Genomic DNA, 13,577 nt, shown 5'->3' with positions numbered 1-13,577 from the left:
AGCAAGTATTTCACATGCCATCACTTCTGTCTGTGGCCCAAGCAAACGCAGTCATTAGTCCGACATCCTTCTTTTCACTTTGTCTTGCAGTATTCTGAACTTTTCTACCCTGAATTACCCACAAAGTGACATTTTAATAGTTAGCAGTCCACCAGACAGCAGGAAGTCAATGTAGATTCCTTGATTAAATAAGCATGTTTAAAGATATAGAAAATCTATGCTAAAATAGTCATTAAAATCTAAATGAGGAAGTATATTACATGTTAAATGGAGAAAGAAATCATCTGGTTTTATTCAAGGTTGTGGTCAATCTGTTTAGCAACTTTTAAATTAATTCAGGTGCTTTGCAATTATCAGTTACCTACAAGGAGTACTGAACAGAAAGATGACAAAGCAATTGTTTGTGTTCAAACTTATAAACTATACTTCCCTGGACTTTTCAGCCCAGCAAATTTCAAATTCCTCTTTCCAAGGATTATTTGACCTTCAAATTACAGGCCCTGTATCTCTTGATGTCGTGCCTCTATCATACGTTAGAAAACTCAAACTGGGCTACAAGTATATTATTTCTGTTACCTGACTTTAATTAATTTTAGTTTTTTTCAAAATCTGCAATCTGTACATTGTGCCAACGCTGCATTGCAGAGAAATCTTAGCATGCGATTCCAGCTAGGCCCCTGCAAACAAAGTCACTACAAACAGGTTTTAATTGCCTTTGCTCAGGGAAAAGAGGAGGAAGGAAACCCCGCCAACTTGACAGGCAATGCGGGGTGAAAGGACCCCAGAGCCGCTGAGTTTCCCGGCTCTCCAGCCTGGGCGCTGTCCTTGGTGCTGCCGGCGCCATAGCAAGCACCAGCGCCTTACCTTCTGCCCCTGTGGAAGCTGCGGACGTCCCCCAAATGTTAAGCAGAATGTAGCGCCATATCCCACTTTTAATACAAATAACTACCCCGGCCCATCCTCTTTGTCCCCTTCCCGAAGACTTCAGGCCGATCGCTCCTCAAAGTCTTTTTGTTTTTTTCTTCTAGGCCCAGCTCGCTCATCTTGGTCAGCTTTAAGATGAGGAGTGGGAGAAGTGGAGATGAGGGGAGGGGAGGGGAGAATGTGGGGGAAGGGGAATAAGGAGAAGAGAAGAAGGAAAAGGGTAGGAAGAAAAAGGTCCAGGAGGACGGGGCTCAGAGAGAAGGGCGGAGTGAGTGGGACTAAAGAGGGCTTCAAGTGGGAGGGCGAAGAGATGCCAAAGAGTGGGAGAAGTGATTAGGCACAGAAGGTGGGTAAAGAAAAAAGTAATGGAGAAAGGGCAAAAGAAGAGAAAGCCGTGGGGAGAAGAGTGCTGAGGGCCAAGAAACGAACAAAGTGACTAGGGGTGGGGAGAAAAGCTGCCCGAACGGCGGGAGAGTGACTAGACAAAGAAAGGGCGTTGTGTGAGAATACTCGCAACGAGGGTGAAAACTGCCATCCGAAGGCGAAAAGAAATGGAGAGGGGGCTTCAGGAACAATTGGTCTGGGATTAAAGGAGAGCTGAGGGAGGGGTCTGGACCAGGGCTGCAAAGTCCGGGGTCCGATGCGGCGAGGGCCCACGTGGAGCCGGCGCTGAATCACTGCTGGGCTGTCTTTACACCCTCCCCCCAGCACCCCCTAGACCGGGTGCCCGCAGTCCCCGCCTCCTAGGCCGCCGCCTCCACGGGGCGGGGCCCTAGCCCGGGACCTGCAGCCGCGGCTATAAATGGGCTGCGGCGAGGCCAGCAGAACGCTGTGACAGCCATACGCCCCGAGGCCTCCAAGATGAGCTACACGTTGGACTCGCTGGGCAACCCGGCCGCCTACCGGCGGGTAACCGACACCCGCTCCAGCTTCAGCCGCATTAGCGGCTCCCCGTCCAGCGGCTTCCGCTCGCAATCGTGGTCCCGCGGCTCGCCCAGCACCGTGTCCTCCTCCTACAAGCGCAGCGCTCTTGGTCCGCGCCTCGCCTACAGCTCGGCGATGCTCAGCTCGGCTGAGAGCAGCCTGGACTTTAGCCAGTCCTCGTCCTTGCTCAACGGCGGCTCCGCGCCGGGCGGCGACTACAAGCTGTCCCGCTCCAACGAGAAGGAGCAGCTGCAGGGGCTGAACGACCGCTTCGCGGGCTACATCGAGAAGGTGCACTACCTGGAGCAGCAGAACAAGGAGATCGAGGCGGAGATTCAGGCGCTGCGGCAGAAGCAGGCCTCGCACGCCCAGCTGGGCGACGCTTACGACCAGGAGATCCGTGAGCTGCGCGCTACACTAGAGATGGTGAATCACGAGAAAGCTCAGGTACAGCTGGACTCGGATCACCTGGAGGAAGACATCCACCGGCTCAAGGAGCGCTTCGAGGAGGAGGCGCGGCTGCGCGACGACACCGAGGCGGCCATCCGCGCGTTGCGCAAAGACATCGAGGAGGCGTCGCTGGTCAAGGTGGAACTGGACAAGAAGGTGCAGTCGCTGCAGGATGAAGTGGCCTTCCTGCGGAGCAATCACGAGGAGGAGGTGGCCGACTTGCTGGCCCAGATCCAGGCGTCGCACATAACGGTGGAGCGCAAAGACTACCTAAAGACAGACATCTCGTCCGCGCTGAAGGAGATCCGCTCCCAGCTCGAGTGCCACTCGGACCAGAATATGCACCAGGCTGAAGAATGGTTTAAATGCCGCTACGCCAAGCTCACGGAGGCCGCCGAACAGAACAAGGAGGCCATCCGCTCCGCCAAGGAAGAGATTGCCGAGTACCGGCGCCAGCTGCAATCCAAGAGCATCGAGCTCGAGTCAGTGCGTGGCACCAAGGAGTCACTGGAGCGGCAGCTCAGCGACATCGAGGAGCGCCACAACCACGACCTCAGCAGCTACCAGGTAGGCACCGCGGCTGCGCGGCCAGCCTGCGCCAGCGCCAGCGCCGCGCGTCCCCGCCACTCAGGCACGCGCCCGGGCGCGCTCTCCACCGCGCTCCCTGGTGGCCTCTGGCTAGTGCGCGCGAGCGCGAAGCACACCCAACTTAGAGGTGCAAAGCGTCCTCGCTCCTACCCACTCCTTTCACACTCTTCCCCCACCCACCATCTCCAGCTCCTAAGATCTCTGATCTTTTTCAAAACGTGCTTCTTGTCCTCAAGAGTCTCGTTTTTGCACGCTTGCTCGTTTTAAATAGGAGGTATACATTCGGGTGTATGGCAGCTACTTTAGGATAGCTTCTGCAGAAATTCACGTGTTCTCAGCTTTTCCAGCCTTGATCAGAAGAACTCTCAAAATTGGCTTCAATCTAAAGGGCTCAGCTGGGAATGGCCAGGTCAGCCTTGGGGTTTCCCCATGAATGTTTGTTTCCTGCTGAGACGTGTTCTACATCCACTGGGCTCAGAGTGGGATGCGCCCAGAAAATGTCTCATTGTCTTATTATTGATCCTGTTTGCTTATTTGAGAATCCCTTGGAGGTTTTTAAAGGGGGAAAGGGGAACTGCGAGCAATATCCAGGAGGTTTGCAGAGGCGGAGGGAGTCGGGAGGCAAGGGAAGAGGGGGAGAAGGTAGCAAGTGGTTTTCGAAAGAAGTTGCTGTTTGGAAGGGTGAGTTTATGGAGACTCTGCGTCTGTTTCAGGACACCATCCAGCAGTTGGAAAATGAGCTTCGGGGCACAAAGTGGGAAATGGCTCGTCATTTGCGAGAATACCAGGATCTCCTGAACGTCAAGATGGCTTTGGATATTGAGATCGCTGCGTACAGGTACCGTGCTCACTGCGGACGTGACCGACATACTAACCGCACTGCGGAAGCTGTTGTGGCAGCACCTGCCTCACTTAAGTTAAATAAAGCAAGCAGATTTCAGGAGTCGTGAATCAGTGCCTCTTTTTCTTTCTTAATTAAAAATCAATTATTCTAAAGGATTGTAAATGGGGTTTTGCCACTTTTTATACGGCCATAAGCGTAAGAATCAGTTGAAATTGTTTTGAATTAAACGGGGGTGGAAGGAGGGAGAGCACTGATTAACTTCAATCCTTATGTTTCAATTTTTTATTTTAGTGAAAAGTGTTTTTCGAATGTTGGAAACAAAAACGGAGTTTTAGTGTTAATATTTCATCTGGTGGTTTCAGCCTTTAAACTTTACAACGTCAAGGACAAACAGCAAGACGTTCAAGTGCTCCGTGTCTCTGTTACAGCTTACTATTGCCATCATCTGGCTGAGAAGAGCTATAGATTGATATATTAGAATACAGATACATTTATTTTTATAGCTATATATTAACAGATAATTTAGATGTAGTATATTTTATTTTAGATTGTATAATATAGATTAAATGTCTAGACATATGTCATGTATAATATATCTATATACATCTAGATCTAGAGAAATAAATCTATAGATATAAATCTTAATGTAAATAGATTTACATCTGTAAATGTAAATATACAGCCAGAGAGAGAGAAAAGAGATTATAGGCCTGCTAACTGACGTCATCTTGCTGTCGATTAAGCTCATGGGAGAAAATCATTGACTAAACAGCTCTTCTTCTACCAATAAGGTCATTACAATATTATAAGAATAATAAAGTGAACTCACAGACCTATCTCTCTTTTCAGGAAAGCTGAATAATTATGTTGAATTGACACTTTATGATTAAAATTGCAGACCAATTTATAACTTGATGCACCCATATTAGCATCTAGCTATAATATATACTTATATAGCCTAAGTTCTGATATATGCTAAATAGTTTTGTATTTTTTTTAACATTACATCCGCTAAAAAGAAATTTAGTATACATCCTGAAAGTCCAAATGCTCAGGAAGATCACCGGGGCGTTTTTTGGCCACTAGAGAGATTTTCATCATATTCATGTTGCATCAAATGGACTGCCGCAGGGCGGGACTTGGTGGCTAGTTCTGATTCGTGGACTATTGGGTGTGGTTAGTTACTGCAGCAGGTGATTGGCTGGGGGTCCATAAGACTCTGTGTCTGTCACTGAATATGACACAATATGCCAATGAAATGACAGCAGGTATTATACTGGCTTGATGGAATCCTTTATTTATGTGATTCGATTTATTCAAAGCTATCTATTGTGTTCCCCAAAATGTAATGAAGCTCAGAAGGCCCAATGAAATTTTAATTATGTCTTGTCTTCTTTGATTCTCTCCTTAGAAAACTCCTGGAAGGTGAAGAGACCAGATTTAGCACATTCTCAGGAAGCATCACTGGGCCACTATATACACACCGACAGCCCTCAGTCACAATATCCAGTAAGATTCAGAAAACCAAGGTAGAAGCTCCCAAGCTAAAGGTCCAACACAAATTTGTCGAGGAAATCATAGAGGAAACCAAAGTGGAAGATGAAAAATCAGAAATGGAAGAGGCCCTGACGGCCATTGCAGAGGAAATGGCAGTTTCCATGAAAGGAAAGAAGGAAGAAGAGGCGGAAGAAAAGGAAGAGGAACAAGGAGCAGAAGAAGAAGTTGTAGCGACCAAAAAGTCTCCAGTGAAAACTACTGCACCTGAACTTAAAGGAGAGGAAGAAGAAGAGGAAGAAGATGAGGGTGCTAAATCAGACCAAGCTGAAGAAGGGGGATCTGAGAAGGAAGGTTCTAGTGAAAAAGAGGAAGGTGAGCAGGAAGAAGAAGGTGAAACAGAGGCTGAAGGTGAAGGAGAGGAAGCTGAAGCTAAGGATGAGAAGAAAACTGAGGAAAAGAGGGAAGAGGTGGTCACAAAGGTGGAGCTGGTGACAGAAGCCAAGGTGGAAAAGCCAGAGAAAGCCAAGTCTCCCATGCCAAAATCACCAGTGGAGGAGGTGAAGCCAAAAGCAGCAGCTGGAGCTGGGAAAGGTGAGCAGAAAGAGGAAGACGGGAAAGTAGAGGAAGGAAAGAAAGAAGCAGCAAAGGAAGCTCCCAAGGAGGAGAAGGTAGAGAAAAAGGAGGAGAAGCTGAAAGACATGCCGGAGAAGAAGAAAGCTGCATCCCCAGTGAAGGACGAAGTCATGTCGGAGGTGATATCCATCACCAAATCAGTAAAGGTGAGCTTGGAGAAAGGTACCAAAGAGGAGAAGCCTCGGCATCCGGAGAAAGAGAAAGCGGAAGAGGAGGGAGGGAGCGAGGAGGAAGGCAGTGATCAAGGTTCAAAGGAATCCACGAAGGAAGACATAGCCATCAATGGGGAGGTAGAAGGAAAGGAGGAAGAGCAGGAAACAAAGGAGAAAGGCAGTGGGGGAGAAGAGGAGAAAGGTGTCGTCACCAATGGGCTAGACTTGAGCCCAGCAGATGAAAAGAAGGGGGGCGATAGAAGTGAGGAAAAAGTGATGGTGACCAAAAAGATAGAAAAAATCACCAGTGAGGGGGGCGATGGTGCTACCAAATACATCACTAAATCTGTCACTGTCACTCAAAAGGTCGAAGAGCATGAGGAGACCTTTGAGGAGAAACTAGTGTCTACTAAAAAGGTAGAGAAGGTCACTTCACACGCCGTAGTAAAGGAAGTCTCCCAGAATGACTAATAATCTGAGTCCATTGCAAAAGGTTAAGCCATACGACAATTTCAAAATGCATGTGATTGACAGCTTCAAAACAGAACGGGTTCTCCCATGGGGGCTCCAGACATTGTATTTTACTTTGTGCAATATGAGGGAACTGCATGCAAGCTCAGGATGCTCCCTCCCCAGTCTTTGGGGGGTTCAAATGCATGATATTGTATGTACCTGGGGAATTGGCCAATTTCCTAAGCTGTTGGAAGGGGGGCACTCAGCGGGGGGGATGTCTTGAGATGTATTATGCAAAGAACCAACTGAGCCAAAAATAATAAATGAAACACAGAACTCTCTTAGCCTTAAGAAAGCTATATATGAATAATTATGTTTACCTCACTGGTGCATTTAAAATGGACTTTCGTTCGTGGGAGAACCTCGTTGACATGCACAGTTTGCAACCTTTCATTGATTGATGTTAAACGTCACAGCAGTACTTGCTCAATAAAGGTCATATTGGAAACATAGTCAATTGCTTGTTAATGTCATTTTAAAGGGAAATTTCAACTACCTGACCCTCTCTTTCCCAAGAGTAGATTATTTAGGAGATTATAAGCCACCTGCATTTCTTATCACCATTTCCCTGAGAGCAAATCCTGGGAAAATATAATCACCGAAAACTTTTTCAGGTGTCAAAATCTTTACTTAACCCAACCTTCATCCCAAAATTTAAAAGTTATGTTTTGGAAATGAAAATGAAAGCATCCAATAAAAAGGTAAAATTGGTGGGACAGAAGTCTTCAACCTCTAGGTGTTTCCATTCCAAATCAGAACTCAGAGAACCTCAAAGTGAAAGGGATAATAAAGGAGTCATAACTTGCTCCTTGGAGTTAAAACACAAAGGACCACTTGGCATTTATAACAATGTGTCCAGAAGAAGCAGGACTGAAATCACTAACAGTCCTGACAAGAAATAGCCAGTCTCAGATGCATGGTCTGGTGAACACACACACATACACACACTTATCTGCAGCACTTTCTTGATATGGTTGATGGACATTCATACTTTTAATGTTTTACTAATTTGGTGAAAATAATGTCAAAAACAAATAAATAACTTCACTTAGAGAAAGAAAAACAGATTCTCTGAAATAAGCACTCTAAATTTTACATTTTTTTTAAAAAGGCCTGATCTTAACCAAGGAAATTATACAAGTCCCTTTCAAAATATATCTGTTCTGGACTTTTAAGACCATTAATAATATATTAATTAATACCTTATTTGTTCCAAGTCCATATTTTTTTCTTACCAATAGGATCATCCCAATAATATAATCCTGGATCCTCTTTTCAATGGCTTTTCAAAATACTTCTATTTTAATTTCTAAATGTACCCACGAACCTTGTTGCTAATGCGAGTAATTTGTAACAAATGTTTCCCAATACTTAGCCATTTGCCCAACCTCACAATTGGTGCTACATCTGCATATCATTTCTACAATTATACATTTTTCTCCTTAAAACAACTTCTGCCTTGCGTTAAAACACCAATTTTTCTAAAGCAATAATATCCATGCCACCCAAGGGGAAACAGGATTTTTAAATATAATCAACAAAAATTTGCTCTAGTTATATAGAATTTAAAAATTAAAAAAAAAAGAGACTATTGGAAGGAGACAGGATAACTCCTAGGATGGAAGGATGAGCTAAAGAGACAGGTGTTGAGAAAGACCAGCTGGGATAGCCCCAGGAGCTGAGACAGTAGGAATGAGCATGTAGTCAGAGGTGACTGAACTCAAAACTTTGTATCACTTTTCTGAAAGTTCAGAAATAGCATACATTTGCCTGACATCTGGACCAGCAAAGGAAGAAGCACTTTGATTGACAGTCCTGCCAAGACTGACACCAATGACGGCAGCGGTATTTCCCCAGAGAAAAGTCTGGGAGCTATTATCTGAAGTGGAAATACAAACTGGCTCTATATGATAAGCTACTTGAATTTTTAAATACCTACTCAATATATAGCCATTACTGTAAAAATATCTATCTTTCTACTCCTAAAATCATCTCATTTACCAGTGCTGGCTCCCGAGTCTACCACAATTTAGAAACCCCATTTTGTAGCACACACTGTTTTAAAATTTTAAAAGGATCAATTTTAAAAGGATCAATCAACAACCCTCCCCAAGGCCAGCACTAACTTTGCTCCCAACTTTCTTTTCCTGAGAGAGAAAGAACTTGATAAAACTTGCACATATTCCAAAAGACCGGCCACTGTTTCCCCCTCTTTGCAAATAATAGAACAACATACTTTGATAAGCCAGGCAGACATTTATAAATGTATCAGATTGCTTGGTTATATATTAACTCAAATATTTATCATAGACTAGGGCCTTGGAATACAATGCTCTTTTCTTCTGGGATTCACTAAGTCTGTTGTCAGTGCAAATTGTTATACTACTATTTAAAGAGGAGGAAATTTGAAATTCATGTTTCCAAATATGTTGAGTGACAGCGAGAGACTATTTAAAACTAAGCACAAACCTCCAAGTGTTTAGGAAATTAGAATACTTTTTGTCTGACTATAATCTGTTCCTTGTTAAAATGACATTAAGCCATTGCAAAACAGAATTTCTACTTTTCCCTTAGATTGCCTTAGAGACACTATTTTGTCCTAAATATTGTAAGAGGTACCAAAGCTAATTAGTCCTCAGTTTTCAAATATAAGGAAACTGAGGCACAGAACGTTTTTAAAAAACTTTTTCTGGATCACATAGCTTGTAGATAATGGAGCTGGGATTTATCCTTGGTAGTCCAGCTCTAGAGCACATAATCTTAACCTTTGTACAACACTGCCCCTCAGTTCAATCCATTGTGGCCATCCGAGTTTATAAGCAAAGTCTGCTGTGTTCCCTTCTTTCTTTCCAGATTGAAAGAAAGAAAATAGATCTAGGCCATGAATCTCTCACTTAATATGCTTACAAATCTCTTCACATGTTAAAAATGATGGAATAGCACTGTTTGCATCATGACAAGACAAACAACCAGATACAAAATAAATGGCGATTCCTTCCACCACAACAGCTTGCAGTACACAAAAATCTGGCAGACTTTTCTCATGATAACTTTAATATTCAACAGAAAAGGAAAGTTATTTCAAGCACACTGCCTTCTATTTCCAGTCAGTGCAGAGACAGTAGTAAAACATAGGGACATTTGTTTCCAAAACAAATAGATTGGTCCTTCCAGTTTGAAGCAAGTTAATTTTTCCTGGTGGTTTATGTAATTCACCCAAAGGGAAACAGGAGCTATTTTTAAGTGAATTATTTTATTGAGTCTACACAAGATTCATCCAATTCCAGGATTCCTCTGCCCTTAGACATGTAGAGCTTTGGCAAAAGCACTGGATTTGAGTTCATGTCCCAAGTCCCAGGTCTATAGATAGTAAAAGTGTGTGTCTTGAGTTCATTATATTATTCTTCTAAGCTTCTGCAATAGACTTCATGTTTGTGTTCTTCAAATTCATATATTAAACCTTAACGCCCAATGTGACAGTATTTGGATGCAGGGCTTTTAGGAGGTGCTTAGGTTATGAGGGTAACACCTCATGAATGGGATTACTCCCTTTAAAAAAAAAGACCCCAGAGATCTCCCTTGCTCCTTTCACCATGTAACGACATTGAGAAGACATCCATCTATGAACCAGGAAGTGGGCTGTCACCAGACACCGAAACATGTTCCCTTGATCTTGGACTTCCAGCCTCCAGAACTGTGAGAAATAAATTTCCGTTGTTTATAAGCCACCCACTCTATGATATTTTGTTACAGCAGCCCAGACTGACTAAGGCAGCTTCCACTTCCTTATCTGTAAAATAGGCGTGCTAACATACTCTTCAAAGGGTTTCTGAGGTCATTAAATGAGATGACATCTGTGAAAGTGCCTAGACAGGCACAGACTAGCTGATCAAAGCCATTTCTTGAATGTATTGAATTTTCAATTGGACCAAAGCTATAGATACAGAATTTACTTAATTTGAAGGTAAGAAATTCATTGGAACATTAACTTCCTTATACATGATTTCAATACAGATTGCAAATTACAATGAGTTTACCAGAATAAGGATACAATATAAATATACATGTACACATGCGTTTCTTCACCAGTGCACAGGTAATATATTGTATAATAACACACTATAATTCATTACTCATATAACGACTTTGTATAGAAAATAATTGTATTTTTCACCGCAATCCACTATAGGAACTGCTTAGAAATCCAATCATCCATCTACATAAGAGTTTCTTGATGCAAATCATTTAAGGCAATATTGAGAATAAGAGAGAAAAACAGTTTTGTGTTAGGCCTATGAAAACAACTTTAAATCCTCAAATCCATATTGATTGCTCTCAACACCACAATGCAAGGCTTACAGAGTCTTCTTCAACTTCTTAACTGAGGTATTTTGACATTACCACATCATATCTTCAATAAGTTATTAGTTTTTAAGGTAATTCTCCTTAAATAATTTCTGTAGATCTGGTTAGCATTCTTGTCTTACAATAGAACATAATTGGGGGAGAAAAAGGTAACAGTTGATCAGATCAAAAGTCCTTTCTTTTTCGCCCTGTAATATTTAAGGGGAGGGTAATTGTTCTAAAAACCTAAGTAGGAAGTTAGACCACTTATACCTACAGTCTTGTTATGTGGGCGTGTTGCAGGAAGACAGGGGAGGATGAAGGGAGGAGAGCACAGAATCATGGATCCAAGAACTTGAGTGAAAATATTGTCTCCAGAAGGCAGACATGGGGAAAGTCCTGATTCTCAATTAAGATCACAGGATCTCCAGTCAGAGGTCGACTGCAAATATCACATAGGTTCTATCTTTCGTCATTTTCACATTCAAAAGAGAGTATAGGCTATGACAGCTAAAAGAGATGCCAATAAAATTAGTCTCCTTGTCTAATTGGTTCTCATCTCTTAAAGGAACTTTGGTGAGCAGAGTAACATTACCAGTTCTCATTAGGGCTTCTGAATGTCCTCAATTTTAATTGTTCATGATCTCCAGAAAACCACAGATTGGTTGGAAACACAGAGTAGTGTATTTCACAAAGTACTTTCTATGTCCTTGAGCTTGGGAAGCTTGAACCTCAGTACAACTCACAACACCCCTATACCTCCCATTTCAACTTGGAAAACTCGAAGACGGTTTGAATCCTGAGATAATGCTTTTAAATATTTCTCAATTTAGATGTAAAAAAATGTACTCAGAGCCAGAAAGAGTATTTCAGCTAAAGGGAACTTTGCGCTTGAAATAGCATATGCTTATATTTGGAAGAATAGAAAGTTAAGAGTTATTAACTTACAGCCATGTAAATATATAATATGTGAATATCTCAAAGAAAAAGAGGAAGCTGTCCATCCTTTTCTCCAGATTTCTTTCTAACCAAGGCTGCTTAGTTGTTTCTGAACTGAACTTCTGAGTGGCCTAAATAAAATTACAGATGTAAGAATAACAATGCATAACAATGTCTGACAAGTAGTAGGTGCCTAATAAATGGAAAATTCCCCTTGCCATGATTATAATCAATTTTAAAAGTATTAATTAAAATAGTAGCATATATTAAATTACCGTGTCTGTATGAGATACACACAAAAATCCAATCTATAGCAAACCAAGAAGTAGAAGAGTTAGATACCTTCCAATTACACTTTATTTAATATTTGCTAGTTGGAATCACAGAATCCTAACGGCTGGGTTAGCTTCTGCTATTGAACTCGCCTTATTCAGGCCTGAAAAGTAGTTGCCTGTCCTTTAACGGAGTATCTCCAGGGACAGGAAGTTGGTTTGTTACAGGGCATCCATCAAACATCTATGGCTGTTGGCAAAGCCTTCTTTTTACTGCTCCAATATCTGATCCCTTATAACTTTTATCCACTGGAGCAAGTTCTGAGGAGTCCCATACATCTTCATTCCTTTTTCCCCAGGATGTACCTTCAGAAAGATAAACGCTTGTGCTCTAATCCAAATAGCTCAATAACAGTTGTTCAGTTTACTACATACCAATTTATCTCGTAATAAATCATTTTATCTTCCTAATAAGCCCGTGTGCAGGAATTATTTTTATTGCCATTTTATTTGCAGAAGCTGGGCATAAGAATTAGAACTTAGGCCTTTCTCTTATCAGATCCATGCCTTTTCCACTACATATTTTTATAGAAAAGATAGCAAATATGTAGTCTGTATTTGTTTGCTTCTGAAATAAACCTTCCACCTATTGGGCCTGGCCTGGCCTAAGCAGTTCCCATTATCCATTTTTTGGTTTGTGGAGGAATTAACTGATCTTCCAAGAGCATTACCTTAAAACTCGCTGTTATATAAGTGAAAAAAATCATGTTCATTATCAGTTCCCTCAGTTATAATCTAGTTTCCATCATCCTGTGCCTGAATACATAATTTTATTTTGTAGAATCCCTTTTACCAAATAAAATATATTAAGATTCTAGTTGGTGTATGAAACATTCCGTGTCTCTACTTTTCCATTTCTCAGACTCTTAAGAAGTCACTGAGCAAAAAAAAAAAAAAAATTTCTTCTATTATTGAGTCACCTATAATACATAACTGGTTCTTTTTGGTACAGTAACAGGTATCTGCCTATCATCTTTGACCAACTATTTGTTCCTTGTCAATAGCAACAGCAACAAGGAAGATATCTCAATTGGGTTAAAGTGATTAAGTATTGAGTGAAGTTATTTCTAAGCATCAGCAATTAGACAGATTTGGATAGTTCTAAATAAGCATGCCTTGAACTTCACGTAATAAAAATCTGGAGAAATTTGGATATGTCACTTCTACATCCCACCCACTGTAATCTGTTACTATCATAGCTTGAGAGGAAATTTCCTTCGGTGGGTGTTATTGCCCAACTTAATAATCACCATGCCCCAATGAAAGCAGTGATCAATGTCTACCCACTGAATTCACTCCTTGGCATACAGAATGAGCATTATAAACAGAAGAAAAGTGTGTGGCTAATTATGTGGCTCCAAATTATTTGGAGAGTTGGTACATATCTCCATTCTTCATCAGCCACCCATAAAATAATCACCAATCTTTCTAAAGTTA

General features: G+C 42.1%; 1 protein-coding gene across 1 annotated transcript; it reads left to right on the top strand.

Moving 5' to 3' along the window:
• Positions 1 to 1,676: 1,676 nt before the first annotated feature.
• NEFM (neurofilament medium chain) lies at positions 1,677 to 6,982 on the top strand. The gene is made up of 3 exons (XM_033134391.1): positions 1,677 to 2,865; positions 3,600 to 3,724; positions 5,142 to 6,982. Exons 1-3 carry the CDS (start codon positions 1,786 to 1,788, stop codon positions 6,481 to 6,483), a joined length of 2,547 nt encoding a protein of 848 aa, XP_032990282.1. The 5' UTR covers positions 1,677 to 1,785; the 3' UTR covers positions 6,484 to 6,982.
• The last annotated feature ends 6,595 nt before the right edge of the window (positions 6,983 to 13,577 follow it).

This window comes from Rhinolophus ferrumequinum, chromosome 18 (assembly GCF_004115265.2).
Source record: "Rhinolophus ferrumequinum isolate MPI-CBG mRhiFer1 chromosome 18, mRhiFer1_v1.p, whole genome shotgun sequence".
NCBI lineage: Eukaryota > Metazoa > Chordata > Mammalia > Chiroptera > Rhinolophidae > Rhinolophus > Rhinolophus ferrumequinum.
This window is presented reverse-complemented; position numbering and strand designations above follow the sequence as displayed.

What these genes read in the sequence shown, in the direction of transcription:
- NEFM (XM_033134391.1), top strand. Translation starts at nt 1,786, where the DNA reads ATGAGCTACACGTTGGACTCGCTGGGCAACCCGGCCGCCTACCGGCGG. An exon ending in ACGACCTCAGCAGCTACCAG is followed by an intron (nt 2,866 to 3,599) that starts GTAGGCACCGCG and finishes CGTCTGTTTCAG; the next exon opens with GACACCATCCAGCAGTTGGA. An exon ending in ATTGAGATCGCTGCGTACAG is followed by an intron (nt 3,725 to 5,141) that starts GTACCGTGCTCA and finishes TTCTCTCCTTAG; the next exon opens with AAAACTCCTGGAAGGTGAAG.